Consider the following 23,610-nt stretch of genomic DNA (forward strand, 5'->3'; position numbering starts at 1 on the left):
TAGCATGTTACCTGACTGGGAAGGGTGCTGCAGGTCCAAAAGACAATTCAATAAGTGAGGAGCATCACACATGCTTATCAATCCCTCATACCTTTGCTGGATCTCTTGGATGTTTTCTTGTTTCCTTCAGATGTAACTTCAATTTCATCAGGGTTACCACCTTCATCTTCAATTGCCTAAAAGGAAAGTAAAAAAGAAGCTGACACAAGAAAACACACAACCATGTGCGGCAGCATAGACCTGCAGTCCCAGCGACTTGGGAGGCTCAGGTCAAAGGACTTCCTGGGCCCAGCAGTTTGAGATCAACCCAGACAACACTAAAAGCCCTCATTTTAAAAAAACCAAAAACAACTCACACACACATACACAAACTTTCCCAGAACCCTCATCGGAAGGAAAATACAGACTGTTACCAATTTGAAAATGCCCTCAGCCCAATGGGCATCTATTTACCCATCCATTTCTAATCTGGCTCTACATGGGAACAGGGGATCTGGAAGTAAACAGACCGTGAGTTCTTAGTGTAGAGTTGCAGGCAGTGTTACGTTGCTTTGAAACACGGGCTGCTGTGTGGACTCTGGCACTGTTTAAACAACCCAAAAGGTTCATCCTATTCCTGGGCCCAAAAGAACTCAAAGAGAAATGTACTGCTGAATTCCCTTTGGCTTTGCCCAGCAACAAGAAGTTTAGCCCTCCAGCCTCACCTCTCTATGCCATGCCTGTGCTCTCAACAGTCCGGGTAAAATCCTGACCCTCACTGACTGAGTGCCCGCTGTGTGACAGGCACAGGACCACACACACCCCGACTGCTCCCAGGACCTTCCCTTGGCCATCAGTGCCCTGCATGGATAGAGCATACTGAGTAAGGGTTTCTGGGCAGGCGCTGCCTCTCACACTAAGAGTTTGTCATTCAGTCCCCTTTTGCAGCACAGCGCCAGCAAGGAGCAGATACTGCAAGCACCAGTACTGATGTTGTTGACAGCACTCCTACAAATGAGCTCAAGTTTGGGCTCACTTATAACCTTTTCTCTCATCATTGTACTGTGTTGTAAGCTAAAATTCTTTTTTGGGGGGTGGGGGGTACCAGAGATCGAACTTGGGTCCTTGCACTTGCAAGGCAGGCGGCGGAACCACTGAGCCAAATCCTCGGCCGGCCCGTAAGCTAAATTTCTCATTTGCTTTGTTTTGTTTTTACAGTGCTAGAGGCCAATTCCAGGGCCTTGCACATGCTAGACAAGTTCTCTACCACTAAGCCACACCCTCACCTACACACAATTTATTTAAAGCCATTTTAAGTGCTATGTTTTACCTACAGACAGCTTCAAACATCTCTAAGATTCTCAGGAATTTCCCAGCTTGGTAAGTCTGAATTTAGAATGGGGCTTTGGGGTTTTGCACAGAACCTCTACCAACAGCAAAGACAATCTCTCCCCTACATGAAAACCAGAAGAAGGAATTGGAATTTTGTCCTGAGATTAAGGAAAAGCACAATCAGTCCTCTTGCTGGAAAAAGCCAATTCTGAACTATCACAAGAATAGAACTGCCCAAGGCAGGAGGCGTCCCATTCTACCCACTGCGTCTCCCATGGGTACAGTGTTTACAGTCATCCCTGCAGGCCTCAGCAAATGCCTCTACTTTTTTGCATTTACGCAATTCCTAGCAAAAACCAAGAATGGGATACCAACTGGGTGAGAGAGTGGAAAAAAAAAGAAGCTCTGCAACTCCAGCCCTGCTGAGGCACGCTACAGACAGCCCTGGGTTGATGGCATTTCTGCAGTGACACTACATCCTGGAGAAACTGACAAGAGGGAGAAGGAATCAGGGATGCATTTGTGCCCTCCCAAGAGGACAATGAAAGAGCGATTTGTGAGGTCATACACTAGTCCCAGCCACCAGCCTGACAGAAGCTCAAGAAGCTTTGCAGGCTTACTGATCAGAGATAAGGCCCCCCAAATTGGTTGTCTGACAGGAAGCTCTAAGAACAGGGCCCACACCTCCCCAGTTGCGAATTTTCACCCTTTCCTGCATTTTCTCCAGGTAAACTTTATGGTCAATAGAGGCCCTGCTCTCAATAAAGACTTAGTAACCACACAGAAAGAAGCAAAAGCTTGAGCTTTTAAAAGATTCTAATAAGTGAAAGAAGAAAAAGAATCCCCCAAGAACAAGGAAAATAGGGACTAACTGGGGGGTGCTACCTTTAAAAAGGGATCCCTCAGAATCCCCTAAGGTTAGAGACCTGATCTATAAATGACAAAAGGTGACACTGACAGGAAAATCAAACTGTGATAACAATCACAAGCAGTGTTTAGCTGTGCCAGGCAACAGGCCAAACCATGCCACGCGACCTTATCTAATCCCAAAGCGCTATCATTTTTCTTTTAAAAGACTTTAATCCCTACGCTTTAAGAGGCTGAGGTAGGAAGGAAGATTGCAAGTTTCAGCCCACCCTGGGCAAATGCACCAGATTCAGTCTCAAAATAAATAAAAAAGGAGCCGGGGATGTAGCTCGGTTCAAAGGCCCTGGGTTCAATCCTCCTCTCCCCCAAACTCCCCAAAACAGACCCAGGAGAGGTTAAAGGTCTTCTGTGCCCAACAGCAAGGACAGATGGACACGATTGGCTAAGTTCCGATGCTTTTTTTTTTTTTTTTTAACGTAACTAGCGCACCAGTTGGCGCTTATCCTCCCAGCACTGTAGAGGCTGAGGCAAGAGGTTCTCCGTGAGTTTGAAGCCAGCCTGGGCTATATACACTGAGTACAAGGCCGGCCTGAACTACAAATCAAGTCTGTCTCAAAAAAAAGAAAAAAAAAGTCCCAAAACAAACAAAAACCCTCACAGCATGTATCTGACATTCGCAAGAATCGACAAGCGCTGTTCCTTCCTGCCATGTTACTGCCCTCGGTTAGTCCTTGGCAAATCGTTAAGACCAGTTTCCTTTTATTCCTCGCCTAGGATATTCCCCAGAGCAGTTTACTTTGGTCCCCCACCCCCGGGAACCCAGCACTGACGCCCCGGGGGAGAACGGGCCTGGGTTCAAATCCCGACGCGCCCCGCCCCGGCTGTGTGACCTTGGCCGAATCCCTGCATCTCACTCAGAAAGTGCGGATTTCGGGATCCCCGTCCAGCTATGGAGGCCGGGACGGGACCCGCTGAGGAGCTACCTCAGCGCTAGGACTGATGTCGCCGGCTCCCAGGACCTTGGGACAGCGACTGCTTCTCCGGTCTGCATCCTGCTTGGTTTTATCCGCCACCTTCACCTCAGTGTGACCCTGAGACCCGGACCCAGGCCCGCCGGCCTCGGAACATCCCGGGGCCTGGAAGAGCCGAGAGACGCCGGCGCCAAGGCCGGGGACGACCGAGGGTACACAGATCCGGTCGCGAAACTCTTCAACGCCCCCGGACCCACCCCTAGGGCCCGCTCTACCTTTTTCAGCCGCTCCATCAAAACACTCTTGTTACCACTGGAATCCAGATTCCGTTTCCTCAGTTCCGCCCGCAGGTCGATCACCCGCAGGTCGCTGAGGCGCCGCGTCCCGGTCTCCGACGAGGCGGAGCTCAGAGCCGTTGCGCTCGCCGCACCGGAATCCCCTAAACCTGACAGAGTCTCCGCCATTCCAGGGACCCCGGTTCCGTCGCCCCCTTCACACAGAACCAGGCCGGTTTTATCTCGGCTTCTAGCACAAAATGGCGCCGCCTGCGAGGAAACCGCTCCAGCCGCCCGGCGCGCCTCGCTTCTACGCAGGCGCATCCGGCGCGAGACCGACGCTCCAAGTCGCGTCTGCACATGCGTGGTGACAACCTCGGGGAGCCGTGCGCAGGCGCGTTCCTCCTTATCTGGCTCCCCCCGCGGACTATCGAGACGCATGCGTGCTGCAGTGACGGCGCCTGCGCGTTGTGGCAGGGGACGGGAGGTTGGTCGGTGACAGAGCTTGCCTGAGGCTGAGGACGCTTCTGGGAGCGGTACGCCTGCGCGGCCGCAAAGCGGGGCGGGAGGAAGCGAGTGCGTTTTCCTCTTAGGCGGCGCCATTTTGTGCTCAGAACCGCTACAGCCGCCGGCGGTGAGGGCGCTAAACCGCGATAGCGGGGATGGCGGAACCTCTGGCGGCATCGGGAGACTCGGGCTCTGGCACGGCTGCTCAGGGTTCGGGCCCCTCGGAGACAGGAACGCGGCGGCTCAGCGAGTTGCGAGTGATCGACCTGCGGGCGGAGCTGAAGAAGCGGAATTTGGACACCGGTGGCAACAAGAGTGTCTTGATGGAGCGGCTCAAGAAGGTGAGGTGGCGCGGGGACTCGGCCTGTCACCGCGAACCCGCACTTTGGGCGCCCCCCTCAGCTGCCGCCGTCAGGCCCCGGAGTCCCCGGTGTGTGACCTTGGCTGCCACCGCTCCACTCTGTCGCGCTTCCCAGCCTCTTTCCAGCCCGTCGCCCCCGGGGTGCTTCAGGCCGCTCTTGGTGGCTTGCGGGGTGGCCTCGGACAGCCCCCTGTGCTCGGGGTGGACTCTTGAACAGGTGACCTTGAACAGGGGCTCCTTTCCCTCTGCCTCTCAGTTTCCTCCTCTGCAGAAAGGGCGCCCGAGAGAGGTGTAGGGGGGGCGGGGCTTGCGCTCCTGGCGCCTACGTCCAGGTCTCCCGAGGCTTCTGCCTGGAGCTCCTGGTCACCCCCGGAGCTGGAGGAGCTGTCACTTCCCCGACCCACTCTCCCGGGCCACCTGTGCCACGACCTGGACCTGAGCTTACGCTCTGGGCTTCCTAGCAGTTGACATGGGTGAGGCTTGTGGGTGTCCACAGCTGAGACAGGCACCCTGAGTGGGGACCTGATGATTTCTCAGGCACTGAAACACCTGGTGGGGAAAACCGCGGAACCCTACCCAACCCTTTGGTCCTAGCGGGGCAGGTGTGGCCTCTTGCTTATTATTGTCCCCACGTGTGACGTTTAAATACCGGGTTACAAGCAGGGCATGGTGGTGCACGCCGGCAGTCTCAGCTGAGGCAGGAGGATCTCCCCAAGTGCAAGTTCGAGGCCGGTGTGGACTGTAGTGAGGCCCTCAAAACTATTAAGTACAGGGTTTGGGCGTCACGGGGATGCGAGACCTTTTTGGGAACACTCGTTGACCCTGATTTTCGTTGATCCTGATTTTGCAGCAAAACTCAGGGTCCCTGATTCTTTTTCAACTGGGCCCTGGGCCCAGACAGAACCAGGTTGGGCTGGCTTCATCCTGTGCCTTGGAGTTGCAGCCCACATAACAGAAGCCCTTTGTGCTTGGTGAAGTAGCCACTCAGGGGACAGGGTGTGCCATGCAGCTCTTAATGAGTAACTTTGTAAAAAAATCTGTTTCTTTCCAACAGGCGGTTAAGGAAGAAGGGCAAGATCCTGATGAAATTGGCATTGAGCTGGAAAGCACTAGCAAGAGGATGGCAAAGAGATATGCTAAAGGTAGCCTCGCATCCGTTCTTAGGGATTGCTTTGTGGTCTGGCTGTCCAAACTGCTTTGCCAGCAGCTATTAGCTTCCCCTCTAGGAAGGAGGCTGTCTCTTCGCTCCCTGTCAGGTAGCTGTGTCAAAGCTGGAAAAGAGCGTGCAGGTGCCGAGTTGAGTTAAAGTAGACGTGGAAGCATTTTGGCCCTTGTTTTGGGAAAGAACAGAGGAAAGCTGCCCCAACCAATCCGAGCAACAAATGCTGCTGTTTCCTGGCTTTCTTCCTCGTTCAAAAAACAGTTCTTTAACTGAGGAAAATGTCACCAACCTGAGGCCAAAGAGAGACTGGCTTCCCTAGGGTCCAAAATAGATTGCTGGGATATTTGTGCCCAGCCTCTATTTTTACCAGTATGTCGTCTTCTGTTTTTCTGTGGTGCTGGGTTTATACCCAGAGCCTCGCACTGCTAGGTGTGCATTCTGCCACTGACTTACACCTCCAACCCTCTTGTTTTAAAAATCAAGATGGGGGCCGGGGGTTTAGCTCAGCGGTTTGGTGGCCTGCCTTGCAAGTGCAAGGACCCGAGTTCAATCCCTGGTCCAAAAAAAAAAAAAATCAAGATGCAGCTGGGTGTGGTGGCGCAGGCCTATAATCCTGATACTCGGGAGACTGAAGGAGAATCACTGTGAGTTCAAGACCAGCCTAAACTATGTAATGAGACCCTGTCTCCCACTAAAAAATATTTAAAAAAAAGGGCCAGGGGTTTAGCTGAGTGGTTATGCCACCTCCCTTGCAAGCCCAAGGTCCCAGGTACCCCAAAAATAGATAAATAAAAGTAAACAACAAACGCCAATCATGATGGTGCAGTCTTGTCATCCCAGCACTTGAGAGACTGAAGCAAGAGAATCTCCAAAAGTTTGAGGACGGCCTGGGCTGCATAGTTCAAGGATAGGCTGAATTACATTGCACAACCCTGTCTTAAAACACAAAACAAAACACAAGCGCTGTAATCGCAGGCTCTTAAACTTTCACCTAAAGTGTACACTTCAGTGCTTTCTAGGATGTTCATGGGGCTGCATGGCTACCATCACTTGTCTGGTTTGGAACATTCTTGTCATTTTAAGAGGAAACTCCATCCCTCTTGGTGGTCAGTCTCTGGCCCCTCTCTACAGCCCCCGATACCCATGTCTCTAAATTTGCCTGTTCTGGGCATCTTGTGATCCTGGGCATCTCATGTGATCGGGATCACACAGAGTGGCGTTTTGTGTGTTACTTTCTTGTACGTAGTGACTGTTTTCAACCCTCAGCCTTGCGACCTGTGTCAGTGTTTCATCCGTACTTTTCTGTGCTTGATAAGAGTTATTTTCAGAGACGTCTGGATTCATGACTTCAAAGCCTTCCTCGTCCTGCTTAGCTCTGTCCTTAACGGATTCTCTAGTGAGAGGACAGCATCATTGGAGACTCTGGTGCTGGGCTTGGTTTTGTCTTTTGCTGTGTCAGGGCCTGTATGTGCTAAACACAGAGCCAGCTCCCCAGCCCAAACTTGTTTCTGGAAGGTGCCATATGGAACTTCTCACAGCTGCCTGTGTTCCCATCATGGGAAGAGATGCTAAATTCAGGTAGTGTGGACAGCTGCTGAGAAAGTGAAAGATTAAAGTGGTAGCCCTGCCGACAATCTGTCTTCATCTTTAAGCTGCTTCTCTTAGCAGCGCAACTTCTCCATAGCACGTGTGTTTAAAACTGTTGCGAGTGTCTCGAACAGTCAGCTTTTTCCGTTAGGTAACATAAGGAATTGAAATTGGGATTTAGCTCTGACACATTGATGTGGTGGTGTCGTCCCCGAAAGTGTTGAGTTTTCAGCTAAGAAACTGACCCGGTGGCTGGAGAATGGAAGAGGCCGGTGCCCCACAGGAACCACACCGGTGTCTCCTCTGCACAGATGTGAAACTAGCCGCAATTGGAAATGTGTTTGGAATAGTTGTGAGAAAACATACTAAAGTTTAAAACCTTGGCCATAGCACATGTTAGACAAGCACTCTGAGTTACAGCCTCACCTGTTTTTAAAACTTTTATTTTGAGACAAGGTCTTACTCTATTGCCTGGGCTGGCATCAAATCTGTGATCCTCCTGCCTCAGCCTCCCAGTAAAACTTTAACAGCCATCCTCATTTAAATGTGAGGTTCAGGACATACTAACAAATGTCTTTGGCTTCCACTGGAGATTTTTGCATCGTTAAGAGAAATTCACCCTTCACTGAAGGTTTGGTGCCAACTGTTAGTGCTTCAAATACTTTTCTGGATTTCAAGTCAAATCCTAACAACTCAGGAAAGGTCACATGCGAATTCCCCTGGTAGAGAGCACTGTAGTCTCACCTCTGGTTCAGTTGAAGGGCCTCTGGTCTCTTCTTCCTCATGCAGGGAAATGGTCTGGCCCTGCGAGCAGAGTTAGGTGGCCCATGTCTTTGGTGAGCCCAGTCTCCCACCTAGAGCTGCAGGAGCTCCTGACCTCAAGGCTATGAACAGAAAAGGCCATGTCTGCTGCACTGGGTCCTGGGACCTCTTGGAGGTCCTGGAGCTGCCACCTTTCCCTGGGACAGAGTGGCTGACCTTGTGGTCAGAAAGTAAGCTCTCCTTAGTGTATCCTACCCTGTCTGGCCAGGCACAGAGGTTGATAACCAGTGGTGCTGGAAGATGACAGTTTCATGTTAGGTTGGACATGAGCCTAAGATTTTATTTTGTGCTCCAGGGCGCCCCCTACCTTCGGGGCAATGAGCTGCATGCCTGCTGCTTGCATCCCAAGGGAGCTGCAGGGGACTCTGGAGACCTAGGAAATGGTGGTGTTGGCAGACAGTCCTGACCATGGTTTGGGAAGGAGTGGCTGTGTGTAGGTGTTCTCGGGATTGGGACAGCGGAGTTGAAAGTCCCAGCTCGAGAGAAACCAAACTGTCCTGTGGGAGGCGGGGATGATGAGACCTGTGGGTATTATGGGGACTGTCAGTGATGGCCTGGTGGTCCCTGCGCCTGGCATGCTCCAGCTTTCCAATGCTGTGAACACGCCAGTGTGGACCTTTGATAATCAGTGAGATTTCTTTAAGCTTAGTTTTCTCTGAAAATACAGCTAACTTGGGAATCGTGAAAAGTGCACGTGAACATAAAATTGTAGCTTCGGCGAGTCACAGTTTTAACACCTAATGGTATTTTAACTGTTGTAGTGCTGGCCCTAGCCATGTGCACCTGTGAGCCGTGCACATGTGGCCTCACTCGTGTGTGTGTGTGCACATTTGCGGGGTTTCTTTATTTTTATGTATTTATTTTGGTACCAAGGCTAGAACCCTAAGCCTTTGCACTGAGCTGCACCCTCAGCTCTTTATTTTTGGTCATGAATTTAGCCGTACTCGGTCCTAAATAGTCATCCTCCTGCCTCAGCCTCCCAGGGTGCTGGGATTACAGTGTGTACCACACCGAGCACAGAAAAGTAGCTTTTGTTTACCTGGAGTGTACTTCGTGAGTTTTCCTGTGCTGTTCTCCTGCAAAGCAGGACCCTTCAGGTTGTCAGGCTCGAGTGGCGCCCCTGGCTTTCACCTGGGCACCAGGGCGGGCAGGAGGGTGTGGATGCTCTGGGCTGGCAGTGCCTATACATCGAGGGTGTGCGGCAGCCCCCTTGGCCTCTACCCTTGTGCTGCCGCATCACCTGGACCCGCCGGTGGTGACGACCAGAGCTGTCAGCCCTCCCCCTGTGCCGCGCCATCGCCTGGCCCCGCCGGTGGTGACGACCAGAGCTGTCTCCGCCATGGCAGCGGCACCACCTTCCCATCGAGCGCTGCTGTCGGCCCTGTGCACTGCCGGTGAGTGAGAACGAGCTGTGTGACTTCCTTTCGGGTGTCTGCAGTGTGTCTTTTTGTAGACAGGGGACCGGCTCTGGTTTGAACTCCTTCCACGCTTTTACTGAGCACCCTGAAAGCTGACTGCTGCTGAGCTGCAGAGGTTGAGGCTGGGTCTCCTGCCCATTTGCTGTGGGAGCCCCAGCAAGCCAGGCTCCAGCCTGCATGGCTGAGGTTGGAACCTAGGTCTTGGTGCTGGGTGCACCTGACTTGGAGCTGTACCCCTGCACGGTGTTAGTGTGGGTTTCAGTTCTGTGATTACTCAGGGACCCTGTGATGTCGGCTGAGTTGCTGGTTGGAAAAGGCTTGCGTTTAGCTTTGGCTCAGTTTTCTTTTGGGGTATTTGTTTTAGTTTGGAATGACTGCGAAGTCTTCTGAAGATTTTAGCTATCTTGTGAAAAGTCTCCAGAGTGCTCGTCAGTCCCTGAGGTCTTCACCTCTCCTGTCCCAGTTTAGGGCTTCCATATAGTACCAGCTGAGACCTAACTCGAGTGACAGAGCAGACACTTTGACTTCTCCACGTGACGTGTTCTGACTGAGGTTGAGAGCTGTTGTCCTGGGTGAACTGAGTAGGAGGCCGGTACTTGAGTGTTACCTGACCAAACAATTGTTCTGTAATTAGGGCAAAAGATGGAAGATGAAGGCGCAGAAGACAACGGCCTGGAAGAAGAGTCCCCTGACGGACAGGTATGTGGCATCCCGGGAGAGCGCGGTGGCGCTGAATTCCAGTTGCTGAGACACCGCCCCCTCTTCCAGGAGGATGTGGACGTGAGTCTGGAGAACCTGCAGGGCATGGACGTGGTGGACATGAGCGTGTTAGATGAAACCGAGGCTGAGGACAGCAGTGCTCCAGACTTCGGGGAGGATGGCGGCGGTGACGACAGCATCCTCAGTCCCTTCTGTGACAGTAAAGAGTACATGGCCGCACGGCTGGGACAGCTTCCAGCTCAGCTTGCAGAACACGCTGTAGGTAACTTGGAGACGTGCTATGTGCCGGGGCTGAGGGCCTGTCCCGAGGGAGCGCTCCACTAAGTCCCCAGGAACCCAGTTCGCTATCTAGATCCGGCTCCATAGTCCTGGCAAGGGCCAGGGATTCAGCTCAGTGGCGCCATGCCTGCCCCTCGAGCACAAGGTCCTGAGTTCGACTCCTGGTGCAGGAAATAGATAGTTAGTCCTGGTGAGTATTTTTAGAATATATGGCAGGAAGACTCTATAATCATTTAAGTTGTGAAATAGAAGGCCAGCAGAGCTATGGATAGCTGTTTCCATTTAATAGGGTTTTGGGACAGCCTTTTTTATTTTGAGACAAAGTCGTCTTAAGTTGCTTAGGCTGGCCTTGAACTTGTCATTCTCTTGTTTCTGCTTCCTGAGTAGCTCAGGTGACAGGCAAGTGAATCTGGCTCAAAAAAATCATTCTGGTTTTGCTTTTTGGTTTTTCTTAAAAGGCCTTTGCACTGAGTTACATCCCTAGACCTTTTTGTTTTTTATTTTGAGGTAATGTTCTTATTAAGTTGCCTGGGCTGGGCTTGAGCTCACAACCCTCCTGCCTCAGCTTCCCAGAATGCTGGAATGACAGGTACACACCTCCAGAGCCAGCTCTGACTGGCCTTGCGTGGTCAAATATTGTAGTCAGAGTTTGGTGGTGGTTGATCCTGGGAAGCATTACAATGTTCTACTTTGGAGAAAGTGATTTTTAGGGTTTTCCCCTAAACCCTAAGGTCAGAAATCACCAACTCCAGATGTCCCCCGCCTTGGTGCGGAGGGGAGGGGTGGTGGGCACTCCAAGCCACAGGGGTTTGCCCTCCTCCCCAGGGTGGTACCCTTTGTGAGTGTCTGTGCCCCTGAAATGTATGTTCTCTCATTTTTTGGTTCCTGGAGGTGTCTGGGTGCTAGGTTCACAGCTGCACGAGGAGAAGGGGATGTTTTTGTTTTCCACATGAAAAGATAAGGGTCTTCAATTTTAGTGGACTTTAAGGTAACACTTTTCCTTTTGTTTCATAACTAGCTAAAAGAGAACATGATCCTTTCTAAATATGTATTGTGCCAGGCATGGTGGTACACACCTATAATCCCAGCTCTGAGGCTGAGGCAGGAGAATTGCTCGGCTTTTAAAGCCAGCCTGGGCTACATGGTGAGTTCCAGACCAGCCTGAACTACATAGCAAGACCCTCTCTTAATTTAAAATAAAAAAAGATATATAATATATGCATGTTGTAAAGCTGGACATGGTGCTCCACACCTATAACCCCAGCACTCGGGAGGCTGAGGCAGGAGGATGGCATTGAGTTCAGGGCCATCTTGGGCTACATAGTGAGACTGTGTCTTGAAAAAAATAAAAGACATGTTGTAAAGAAAACACCCTGGATGCAAGCATCCAGCTACAGTATTTATTGTCACCGGGTGAAATCCGCCTGGTCATCTGGAGTTGTTTGGGACATGTGTTGGTCACCAGCATGCAGAAACTGGCTGGTGAGCTCCTCTCCCCTTGTTCAGCAAGAGCCACGGCCACTGGTGCAGGTGCAGGTGCAGGTGCGCCAGGGCAGCGAGGGAGTGAGGAGTGGCACTCAGGCTGGGCCAGCCAGCGCTGAGGGGACAGATGAGGCCAGAGAGGTGGAAGCCTCGGCGCAGCAGCGCTGCTCTCCACAGCCTCGTCTTCGCGTCTCTTTCAGGTGGATGGGGACGGCTTCGAGAACCCAATGGAAGCTTCACCATTGGACTTCAAAGTAACTCCGGTAAGCTGGCGCCTGATTCTGCGGTGCTGGAGTCTGACGCATGGTGGTGGTCTGAGCCGAGGAAAGTGTGTGGCAGTGAAGGTCTGTTCCCGAGTTGGCTGTTCTGAACAGCAGAGGGAGGAGAGCCAGGTGCCCAGTGTGGGTGGTGCAGAGGAGCTTGCTGCAGAAAGGGGTGACCGCCACAGCCCCTAAGCCTGGGAAAGGCGGACGCTGGTGTCCTGAGCCAGTGGGACTTCAGGAGAGGTCTGGGCGGCGAAGACGGGTTTGTTCAAGGTAGCAGCCCCCCACCGCCCCGGTAGTCTGCTTGGGGAAGTGGTTCTGCTCCCAACTCCAGTGTGAGGGCCGATGGCCGGCTGTGTGACTCCCTCTGCTCTGGCCCAGAGCTTTGACGAGCTTCAGGGCCCACTGGGGCAGCAGCCAAACTCAGGCTTACCTCGGCCGGCCGGGGACCGCCACTGCCCACGTGCTGGTCCCGCAGAGGCCAGCAGAGTGTTCCCAGAACAGGTGCATTCAGAAGCTGGAGTTGTGCTGCTAGGGAAGTGTCCCTGCACAGTTCCTAAAGTGACGCGTGGATTTGCTCTTTTCTCTTTTTAACAGGATGTTGAAGAACCTCTCTTGGAGCCAGGTACTGATTAGAGAAACGCGACAGTTCTGGTTTGGAAGGTCTCACGCTAGCCCTGTTTGAAAGCTGTGTGTATTTTAAGCTGTGGTGTGGTCTTGTAAATCACCCTAGTGGTGGACAGTCCAGGTGGTACGAGGGTCAGAGATTGGAAACCCATGCGTATCACCAGATCTGTGGGCTTGCCGTCCCGGCTTCTCCAGGGCAGACATAGCGCGTGAGACGCAGGGGTGCTTTTCATCTCTGACCACGCAGAGTGGCATTTAAGTAATGTCCCCATGATTCCGCCACGCGTTTCCACACACGAAACAGATCTTGTGATATTTGGCCGCAGTCGTTGGTTACTGCAGTTGAGGCAGGCTAAGCTGGTGTCAGGGCACGCGCCTCCCGAGCAGGGGCTGGATCCCCGAAGAGAAGAGCAGGGTTTCCTCCCGAAAACTCCCAACCCGCCGTTCCCCGCTGGACTGCATTTCTCTCCCGCCAAAGACGGAAGAGGCTCTGCTGAACTGTTTGCTAACCACAACTCAAAGAAACCAGAAGTTGAGCTGTTCCGAGAACAGTGATTTGTTCGGTTCCGCACCGTGGACATTGGACAATCAGTTGGAAGACCCAGACTCAAAGAAAACCCAGAAAGAAGAAGGCTGTGGCCAAGCAGCCAGTGGTTCTAGGTGCTGAGTCTGTGGGGCCTTTTCTCTCCCCTGTAGCTAGAGGCTGGCGTAGCAGTGGTCGGAGCGCAGGTAGTGTACAGTGTAACTGTGTGTACCCGCGGGTTTTCCAATCTCTGTGTAGCTAGCGGTGCTCTTCGTGTTAGTGTGGCAGCCGTGCCAGTTCCACATTTGTGATTGCTTTATTTCCCTGGTAATTAAACCTTGTGCCATTCTATTCCTGTTAAATCCGTAGAAAATGAGAAAATACTCGACATTTTGGGGGAAACTTGTAAATCTGAGCCAGTAAAAGAAGAAGGTTCCGAGCTGGAGCAGCCATTTGCACAGGATACAAGTAGCGTGGGGCCAGACAGGAAGCTGGCGGAGGAAGAGGACCTTTTTGGCAGCGCCCACCCGGAAGAGGAAGAGGAGGAAGAGCAGGAGGAAGAGGAGGAAGAGGAAGAGGAGGAGGAGGAGGGAGATTTAGATTTGGCCAGCGAGTCAACACGCGCTCAGTGGAGCGAGGCAGACACCCTGTTAGCGGTAGTGAAAAGGGAGCCCGTGGAGCAGACAGGCGAAGGCGCGAGGACGGACTGTGAGCCTGTAGGGCTAGAGAAGCCAGTTGAGCAGAGTAGCGCGGCCTCCGAGCTGCCGGAGGCCTCTAGCCAGGAGCTGGCGGAAGCGCCCACGGAAGCCCCGAGCCCGGAGCCCCGAGATAGCAAGGAAGACGTGAAGAAGTTTGAGTTTGACGCTTGTAATGAAGTCCCTCCGGCTCCTAAAGAGTCCTCAACCAGTGAGGGCGCTGATCAGAAAATGAGGTTTGTTGTTTCTCAGTTTTAGACCAGACGCTATCTCCTTTTCATTGGTCATTTATGACACACATAAGCTGTTTTTCTGCAATTGGCCAGCCAGACTGCTGAAATTGTAGTTTTACTTCCAAACTATGTTTTATTTCTCTGTGTATTTTTAATGGGTGATTCGATTTCTTTTGTTTTTCTCAACCTACCATGGTTGTGTTCTTAAATTGTCATTAATTGTTATTGTCAGCTTAATTGCCTTTTACGAATCTGACATTGTACTTTTTGGGTCAGATTTTCCAATATAAGCTTGCAAAGGTGCCTGTTAAGATTTTATTTCAGACTAATATTCTGGTAGGTATTCAGTTTTAGCATACATCATATTTTTAATTTAGTTTGCGTTAGTTTTTTTCCCTGTATGAGTAACCTTAACTTTTGTCTCTAGCTCCTTTAAGGAAGAAAAAGATATAAAGCCAGTCATTAAAGATGAAAAAGGTATGGTTGATTCTTCGAGGTTGGGGGCCAGGTGCTTGCAGTTGTGTTGGGAGGAAGGGCCGAGGATGTCCCGTCTGCGCCAAGAGTTTTGTTCCTGCGTTGTGGGCCCTGGGAATTTCCCCCCAGTGGCTTCTACAGAGCCGAGCTGGCAGCGTCAGGGGCATCTGTATTTTACGTTTCCGTCCTGCTTGTCAGCCACGGGGTGATGCCAATCACATCCCACGCCAGGACCTCCCCTGCCCGTGCAGTGCCAGCATGATGGGTTTCCGTGCTGCAGCGGCCTCAGCCTGCGTGGGATTGTCCCTCTGCTCCTCCAGCAGAGGGCCAGCCCCCCATCCTGGGCGGGGAGAGCTGGGCTGGTGTAGCCAGGACTCTGGAGGGTGCTCTGACCCCACGAGGCTGCATGTGACAGCCTCCCTCTCGCACCAGGCCGAGTCAGCAGCAGCTCCGGGCGGAACCTGTGGGTCAGCGGACTGTCGTCCACCACGCGTGCCACTGACCTCAAGAACCTGTTCAGCAAATACGGGAAGGTAGGGGTCCCTGCCAGCCTGGGCACGGTGGAGAGAAGAGCTGGGGGGCAAGGGTGCTCCTTGGTGCTGACCCAGTGGTCTGACCTGGGCAGCTCCGGACCGCAGAAAGAAGAAATTTGAGAGCTCATTTCATGCTGTCAATTTCACTGGATCTCTTTTCTAGTTTCTTAATTAAAAGAAAAGGACTGGGTGCCATGCTGCACACCTGTCACCCCAGCACTCTAGAGGCTGAGGCAGCAATACCACAAAATCAAGTCCAGCCTGGGCACCTTAGTCATTTAGCGAAACCCTGTCTCAAGATTTAAAGTAGGAGTGTAGTTCAGTGGGAAGTTCCTGGGTTCAATTCCTGGTATCACACACACAAAAAAAAAAATCCAAAGAACAGAAGGAGCAGAGCCCCCGTGTGTGTTTGTGTACTGTGTTTCCTGGTCCAGGGCGGCTGGGGCCATGGGAGCAGGAGTGGGAGCTCTGTCAGGCCTTAGCCCTGCCCGGGTGCGGCAGACAGTGACCGCCTAGGTGTCCCTGTGCTGCTTGGTCATGTGTCTGTGAGAAATGGCTGTCTCTGGCTCAGGCAGAGCCAAGCACTGGTGTCTGAGTCCTCAGCAGTGAGGACCTCGTTGCTGTGTGCAAGGGTGTAGTTCGCTGACTGGGTGTACCAGGCTGTGTGGAAGGGTGGCAGGAGCCTTGCCCAGTCCAAACTCCTGCATGGGGGCAGTAAGAACGGTGGTTGCCTGGGGAGTGCTGACTGAGCACTCTGGGCTTAGCGCCTGGCACCGCGATGGTCCTCGGGGGCCTGGAGCAGCCGCCCCTGTGCCGGAGCTCGTGGGGGCGGCTCAGGACCTCGTCACGGTGGGAAGGTGCAGGGTCCCAGGGAGAATGTGAGGTTTTGTGAAGTGGCCTCATTCCCTGGCCCATGTGCATCACAGGGCACAGGCAGGGACCAGGCGGCACCTGGGATGTGGTCCTGGAAGGGTGTGCGAGGGGCTGGACCCAGAGCTGTGCTGCTGGCTGCACCGCTGGGTCTCCGTGCCCAGGTGACATCCTCACCTCTGAGCTGGCCCTGTCCTGGCGTGGCTTCCTCACATCGCGGAGGGAAGCACGGAGCTTCACCGCTGATGCAAGGGCTTGTGTCTGTGTCCCTCGGTGTCCAGGGGCGCCCAGAGCACTGAGCCCCCAAGTCAGGGAGACGAAGAGGCTTGCTGAAGCTGATCGGTGTCGGGAGGGCCCGAGACTGGGCTGTATCCTCAGACTTTTCTTTTTCTCTTTTCCTTTTTTTGTTAATGGGGATCGAACCCACAACCTTGTGCTTGCCAAGCGGGCATGGTGCCACTGAGGTAAATCCCTGGAGCCCTCAGCCTTTTTTCATTTTGAGACAGGGTCTTGCTGAGTGCTGAGATGAAAGGGCTTTCGTGGTGGTTTTCCAGGAAGGACGATACACGGATCTCCAGGTGGTTCTGTGCTTGTGTGAGTGTAAGAGCTCGGCAGGAATGTGTTGGTTGTTTACGTTCCCCTCCCAGGATGTGGTTTTACTGTCAGCATTTGACTTCTGTGTGGCCATCACTCCATGCTTTCTGGGCTTGGCCTTGGTCGGAGGAACCCAGGAGCACTCGACCACTCCCTGTCTTTTGTGTTTCCTTTTGAAAGGGGGTCTTGCTGAGTTTCTTGGGTTGGCTTGAAAATGGGATCTTCTTGCTTCATCCTCTTGAATAGCTGAGCCAACAGGCGTGCGTCACCGTAACTTCTTAGCCTGTGACTGCCGAGTCTGTCGTCCGTGTCGTGTATGGGCCTGTTTGAGTTGGTTGGATCTTTCTCCGTTGTGGGTTAGTGTTTCCTCCTCCTGTGTGGGTCCAGTGATTTTTTTCGGTTTTGGTTTTTAACGCCTAGTGAGTTTTGATAGGGTGGCAGGTGTTGTGAATTCTGCCTTCTGGGGTGCCTGTCATCATAGTCCCTTTTCTCCGGGGCACGGCTTGCACCCCCTGAGCCTAGCTTTTATGATGTGTTAACTCGGGGGCCCCAGCTGCCCTTTGCTTCGGGCTAATTTGGTCTCACTATGGAGCGACAGCCTTCTGAGTACTCTGCCTAACCCCCTTTGGGATGGAAGCTTGCTTCCCCTCTGGCGTCTGCGCCGCCTGGGGATTGTTCTCTGCGCTCCTCCGCGCCCTCTGTGCCGCCTCTCGGCTCTGCAGTTTATCAGCTCTGTCTCCGTCTCGGTGGGAACCCACCAGCCCGCCTGGCATCGGAGGCTGCAGGCAGGAGGAGCGATGAGCACGGAGTCCCTGCCTCAAGCGGCCTGCGGGCCGTGCTCCCTCCAGGTTGACTTGCGCCCGCCTGCGGCCCGCGGGGCCGGGAGCAGGCTGCCTCTCCGCCACAGGAGAGCCGAGGCCAGCCTGCGGGTGGTGGAGGTGAGGCACACGTTCACCATGAGGGCACCCAGGGTCAGGGTGCTCGGGTTTCGGTAGGTCTGGGCTCTTAGAACCTGTTTTAGAGCTAATTATGAAGAACCCCCAATTGTACAGAGGCAGCAAGAGTGGAAGCGATGCGGAGCGGCCCCTACTGGCTGGTAATGTAGGGAGGTTGTCCGGTTACTTGTACGAGAGGAAAAGAGCGTCCTTTTCCTTGAAGGTGGTGGGGGCCAAAGTGGTGACCAATGCCCGCAGTCCTGGGGCCCGGTGCTACGGATTTGTCACCATGTCCACATCTGAGGAGGCGACCAGGTGCATCAGCCATCTGCACAGAACCGAGCTGCACGGGAGGATGATCTCGGTGGAGAAGGTGAGGCGGCCATTGTCTGTCAGGACTCAGAGTTGATGAGGAACGAGCCCGGGTCCCCACATCATCCCTGTCCGTGTTGTTTCAGGCCAAAAACGAACCCGCTGGGAAGAAGCTGTCGGACAGAAAAGAGTGTGAGGTGAAAAAAGAAAAGTTATCCAGTGCTGACAGACATCACCCTGTGGAGGTCAAAACTGAAAAGTAAAGTGGTTTCTACAAACTTGCGCTTGGGGTCCTAGGAGGGTTGGAGACACCCTGTCCGCGAGTGAGCGACATCACACTCTTCATTCAGCTCGCAGCCTCAACCTTCCAGAGCCTGTAGCCCAGGGACCTTTCCTGCACCTGTGTGCAGGCGACCCCTGTAAGCGTGGCGTCCTCACCCTCAGTGGTGTTGAAGAAACACGCACCTAAAACGAAAGCGTCCTGCTTTCTTTCTGAAGCTCCGAGCCCTGGCCCAGTCACTCAGACTGTAGCATCATTCCCTCATCTGCACTTATTTTTGTGCCATTCTTTGAACCACTGAACCTGCCAAAAGCCCAATTTTCCAAAGATAAAATGCCACCAAGGGAGCACAGCCCAGTCTCCTGCAGCAGGTGACCTTGAGCTGGTCGTTGCTGCTGTGTACAACAGATGCTGGGCATTGCATTGTTTATGTCCAAAATTAAAGATATCCCGGGACCGCTGCGAGGGTACTGGGCGCCCAGGGCACCTCAGCTCACAGGGTAGGAGCGAGACGTCGGCGGCGCTTCTCCCGGAGGGGATGTGAGCCCTGTGTCCCTATCGAGTCCGCGGCCTCTCCTGGGCAGACTGGCTCGGGTGCCCACAGCCGAGACACGGTCTCGGGAAGAGGTGCTGGGGGTCGGGGTGGGGAGAGGTGCTGTCAGCCGAGCCGCGTTCGTACTGTCGGTGTGCCCTGCGTCCAGTCTCTGAGATCGGTTTGCTAAGACTCTGCCTGTAGTAATTTGTCTTGGTGTCGATTCACATAAGAAAATGTCTGCAGGAAACATTTCTGTGGGTGCCATTAGTATTCTTAAGTATTTACTCGTTTTTGTTTTGGTTTTGGTTTTTGGTTTTTTTGTTTTGTTTTGGTTTTTGGTTTTTGGTTTTTGGTTCCGGGAATCAAATTTGGGACCTTGCACTTGTGAGACAGGTGGTGGCACTGTTGAGCTAAATCCCCAGCCCTTGTTTTTGAGAGTCTCGCTATGTAGCCCAGGCTAGCCTTGAACTACAGTGGTCCTCCTGAGAGCTGCGATGTCAGGCGTGTGCGCCTGTGTCCAGCAGTACTTCTAAATGGAACTGGGGTTTACAACTGTGATCCCCATTTGGAGTTGGGGGCCCTGATTGGAATCGGAAGCTTCCTTCAGGTGTTTGCGTGAGACCTTATTCAAAGATCAGCGTCCTGTGAGCATTGTGAAAAATAAACTGCGTTGTCTTGGAAAATGAGGGCTGCTGGATATTCTTAGCGTCCCGGGATGCAGTTATTCATTGTTCTGATCCGAAGCTGAGACGTGTTTGTGGGAAAGGTAGATGGTGACCCGCTAGCAGCTACTCGGCAGCCTGCACGCTGCATCACATGGTGTACGCGGCAGGGTCCTGGCAGGCTGCACCCTGTGTAGCAGTGGAAGCAGGCACATAGAAGGCAGGTGCCAGCCTGAGGCCACCAGCCCCGCCGGTAAGTGGCAAGGCTGGCATCCAACCTGAATGGCTTCCCAGTCCCGTGGCCTGTACTGGACGGTGGGTTTAAGGTATTTAAAAGTAAATTGCTGCTCACCTGCAATACCACCACTCAGGAGGCTGAAGCAGAAGGATCATAGTGAGTCCAAGGCCAGCCTGACCTACACAGGCCAGACCCTGTCACCAAAAAAAAAAAAAACTACCTTATGTCCAGGTGTGATAATATACATGTAATTACCATACTACAGGGGCTGAGACAGGAGAATTGCATGTTTGACCCCCGCCTGGGCAGTTTAGTGACTTAATGAGACCCTGTCTCAAAAAATGAAAAGGGACTCCCAGCACTCGGGAGGCTGAGGCAGGAGGATCACTGTGAGTTTGAGACCAGCCTGGGCTACTTGGTGAGTTCCAGGTCAGTCTCCACTACACAGTGAGACCCTGTCTCAAAAAAACAAACACAAAATGAAGGGCCAGGGATTTAGCTCAGTAGTTCCACTGCCTGCCTGGCAAGCACAAGGACCAGAGTTCAATCCGTGGTACCAAAAAACAAAAAAAAAGGGCTGGCTGCATGTGGTGCACCCCTGTCATCCTAGCATTCGGGAGGGGTCACCACTAGGTCAAAGCCACCTGGGACTACAGAGGGAGACCCTGTCGCAAAGAACAAAACAGACGGAAGGGGCCGGGGCTGTAGCCCAGAGCACGTGTGCCTAGGAGGCCCTGGCTTCCACCCTTGGTTTCACAAACCAAAAACTGCCTTCAGGTAGTTTACCTAGGAAAGTGGAGCCTTTTTCTCTTTTTCTTCTTATTCTTCTAAGACTTGCCGTGCCAATTGAGCCCTGACAAGTCAGCTGAGCCCTGCGAAGGTGTGCAGGGTGCCCGGATGGCAGGTCGCAGGTTCCGCTGTCAGCTGGGGAAATGGCACACAGCCGGGCCGCAGTGCTCCGCACTCTACCCCGTCCCGACTGCACGGCCTTCGTTCGGAAGCGGTGTTTTCCTTCCAACAGTTCAAAAAGTAATATTTCACGCATACGCGGTGAAACCCGCGTAACATTTCCACCTGACAGGCGTCCTTAGGTACTGGGGAGCTTCTCCTGTACGCTTGCAGTCTGTCTCACAACAGCTCGCCTGGCATCTCAGAAGCGGCCCAGGTCTGGCGCGCGGCCCCGTGTGTTCCGTGGCAGACAGCTGAGTGGGACCAGGCCCAGCTAGCGCGGAGAGTGTGGCCGAGGGTGTTAGCACACCTGCAACCCTAGCTCCTCAGGAGGCCACAGCGAGAGCCTCGGGCCAGGCTGGGGAACTGCGAGTCCCAGTCTCAAACAGTAAACGGTGGGGGGGTGGCGTGCGCCTATCCTCCCAGCACGCGGAAGGGGCCAGTGTGATTTTGAGCCCAGCCCGGGCTACATAGTGAGACCCGGCATGGGCCGTGGGTCAGGCACCTCTGGGCTCAATCCCCAGTACCCCCAAGAGAGAAAGGAAGAGCCTGGGGCGCAGCTCAGGCGTAGAGTGCCTGCCCGGCCTGGTACGTTCCGAGCCTGCGGCTTCCCTGTGCTTCTCAGGCGCCACCTTGGATAGGGCTAGGGTCACCCCTGTGACGGACTCCTCTGAACTGTAATGTAACCGTGTTTTTAAATAGAACCACTATCAAGAAGGAAGAGAAGATTGAAAGAAAGGAGGAGAAAAGGCCAGAAGACATTAAAAAGGAAGAAAAAGACCAAGATGAGCTGAAACCAGGGCCTGCAAACCGGTCCAGAGTCACTAAATCAGGTGACAACGGGGTCTGCGGAGGGGGCTCAGAGACTGGGCTGGGTTTGCTGGCCTCAGGGCAGCAGCCTCGTTGTCAGCAGTAGCCTAGTGAAGTCTTGTTTTCGTGCCAGGAGAGGGCAGCAGGCTCCAGGTCGGGTAGGGTATGAGCTGTCCGTCCCTGTGTCCCCTGGTCTGGGGCAGGACGAGGCCCACAGTTTGCAGGAGGGAGTCCGCTGGCTCCCTCAGCTGATCTGCTGCTGCAGTGTGGGATCTGCTTTCCTGCGTTGCTGTCAGAGGCTTGTGATAAAAATGAAAACAGCTGAGCGTTACGGCGTGTACCTGTAATCCCAGCTGCTTAGGAGGCCAAGGCAGGAGGACTGATGGAGTCAGGAGTTGGGGCCAGCCTGGAGGCATAGCTGGTTGCTTAAGAAAAACAGAAAACTGTAGTCTCAGAACATGCACAACCGTTGAACTAGTTACATTAGGAAGATGCCAGTTCTGTTGTCATTTATAAAATTTATTGCACTCAGCCCCATCAAATTTGTGGCAGAAAATAACACCCCCTATGCCTGGAAAAAAAAGCCCAGCCACCTGGAGTGCCTCAGTGTGGAACAGCTCGGCCCCAGTTAGTGCTGGGTGTTTGGATTAATTTAGCAGCAATCTCGCAAGCAACAGGCTTTCAAAGAGTTGTGCAGCATTATAAATTTCCCCACACGAATCCCGCTGTGCAGAGCCTGCCGGCATGGGCACAAACTCTCGGGGCGCCCCTGCTGGGTTGGGGAGCAGTGGCCCAGCGAGTGTGGTGCTCCAGGCCCAGGCCCACGCTTGGGGGCGTGCGTCCCTGTGCGCTGATGGCCAGGAATGGGGCTTCTGTCCTTGGACGCGGGACCCAGGCGACAGCACCCGGGCCGCTGTGTCCCAGGCCTCGCTTGATGTCGTCGTCGTGAGGGGGAAGGCAGGAGGCGGGGCTGTGGGGCTGAACTGTGCACGCGCCCTCATGTCGGCCGCTCTCCCTGAAGGAAGCAGAGGCACAGAGCGAACGGTGGTGATGGACAAGTCCAAGGGCGAGCCTGTCATCAGCGTGAAGACCACCAGCAGGTCCAAGGAGAGGGTGAGCTCTGGGAGTGGGATTTTCTTCGTCTTGTCTCCTTCCTTCCTGTCTGTCTTTCTGTCTGTCTTTTGGCACTTGTGTGCAGAACATGCTGAGCTACATCCCCTGCCCCTTTTTTGAGATCGGGGTCTCACCGATGTCCCCAGGCCGGGCTCTGCCTCCCAGTCCTGCCTCCCCTCCCAGGAGTGCGGAGATGAGGTGTGCAGCACTGGGCTTGGCCCGTGGGCAGCTCCTCGGCTCGTGTGCACAGCTCGCTTCCCGGGCTGGCCCCCGGAGGGGCTGTCCCCAGGCAGAGCCAGGTCCCTCGCCCCTCCCGGGTGACCTGTACCGGATGCTGGGTTAGCCAGAGTGAGCCTGGCCCTGGACGGTGTCGTAAGGTACTGTGTTTCTCTGTTGAGCCCGCAGCCAGACAAAACAGCATTCACTCAAACTTTACCCACTTGAAAATAGTACACCCAAGCCAGGCATAGTGGCACACACCCATAATCCACTTGGGAGGCTGAGGCAGGAGGATGGCCGCAGTGTGTGCTGGGCCACGTGGGACAAGCACAGTCTGCCCAGAGCTGCACTTTGATCCTCAGTGGTCTGCTTGCAGTCAGTTTCTCTTTGAAGTTTTTTTCTTTTTTTAAGTAAATGTATTTTTTTAACTGCTGAGTTTTATTTAAGTAAAAATTGATCTAGGTGCGTGGGTGAACATCTTTCTTCCCAGTTGCTTGGGAGGCTGAGGCAGGAGAATCAAAAGTTTGAAGCCAACTAGGACTACTTTGTGGGCCACTGTCTCGAGCTAAAAACAACCAGCTAGGTACCGGCAGGCCATCCGTGGGCTGCGCAGGGCGCGGGGCCCCTCCTGGCGGCCACCCTCGCCCACAGAGCCCCCCGACTTCTCCTGGGCCCATGCTTGCCCCTGGGAGCGCGTGTCTTTCCCACCTGTGACCGAAGTAAAACCTTGCTGCTCCAAGCAAGTGGGGTCCGGTGTAGCCCTCGCCTCAGACGTTCAGCATTTCGCGGGGTGAAAACTTTAGAACCCCAGGTCCTGCAACGTCCGTGTGTTGCTGTTACGTGCGGCGCTGTAACCTATCGCTGCTTCTGATGCACAGAGCTCCAAGAGCCAGGACCGCAAATCGGAAAGCAAGGAGAAGAGAGACATCCTGTCATTCGACAAAATAAAAGAGCAGAGAGAGCGAGAGCGGCAGCGGCAGCGGG

General features: G+C 53.6%; 2 protein-coding genes across 2 annotated transcripts in view; one reads left to right on the plus strand and one right to left on the minus strand.

The window, feature by feature from the left end:
* Nucleotides 1-3,838, minus strand: part of Safb (scaffold attachment factor B) — a 30,172-nt gene extending 26,334 nt beyond the window's left edge. Inside the window, exons 1-2 of the mRNA XM_033759605.1 lie at nucleotides 3,425-3,838; nucleotides 92-176 (exon numbers count right to left, since the gene is read on the minus strand). Coding sequence (XP_033615496.1) covers nucleotides 92-176; nucleotides 3,425-3,748 — 409 coding nt within the window. The 5' untranslated portion in view covers nucleotides 3,749-3,838. The remainder of the gene's footprint in view (nucleotides 1-91; nucleotides 177-3,424) is intronic.
* Nucleotides 3,839-3,920: 82 nt separating this feature from the next.
* Nucleotides 3,921-23,610, plus strand: part of Safb2 (scaffold attachment factor B2) — a 22,807-nt gene continuing 3,117 nt past the window's right edge. Inside the window, exons 1-14 of the mRNA XM_033759606.1 lie at nucleotides 3,921-4,272; nucleotides 5,347-5,434; nucleotides 9,916-9,980; nucleotides 10,050-10,259; nucleotides 11,963-12,025; nucleotides 12,623-12,650; nucleotides 13,545-14,106; nucleotides 14,531-14,580; nucleotides 15,010-15,110; nucleotides 17,733-17,882; nucleotides 17,968-18,080; nucleotides 21,187-21,317; nucleotides 22,316-22,407; nucleotides 23,505-23,605. Of these exons, the coding sequence (XP_033615497.1) occupies nucleotides 4,087-4,272; nucleotides 5,347-5,434; nucleotides 9,916-9,980; nucleotides 10,050-10,259; nucleotides 11,963-12,025; nucleotides 12,623-12,650; nucleotides 13,545-14,106; nucleotides 14,531-14,580; nucleotides 15,010-15,110; nucleotides 17,733-17,882; nucleotides 17,968-18,080; nucleotides 21,187-21,317; nucleotides 22,316-22,407; nucleotides 23,505-23,605 (1,940 nt within the window). The 5' untranslated portion in view covers nucleotides 3,921-4,086. The remainder of the gene's footprint in view (nucleotides 4,273-5,346; nucleotides 5,435-9,915; nucleotides 9,981-10,049; nucleotides 10,260-11,962; nucleotides 12,026-12,622; nucleotides 12,651-13,544; nucleotides 14,107-14,530; nucleotides 14,581-15,009; nucleotides 15,111-17,732; nucleotides 17,883-17,967; nucleotides 18,081-21,186; nucleotides 21,318-22,315; nucleotides 22,408-23,504; nucleotides 23,606-23,610) is intronic.

The sequence above is a fragment of the Fukomys damarensis genome, unplaced genomic scaffold (genome assembly GCF_012274545.1).
Source record: "Fukomys damarensis isolate Sample0158 unplaced genomic scaffold, DMR_v1.0_HiC HiC_scaffold_37, whole genome shotgun sequence".
NCBI classification, from domain to species: domain Eukaryota; kingdom Metazoa; phylum Chordata; class Mammalia; order Rodentia; family Bathyergidae; genus Fukomys; species Fukomys damarensis.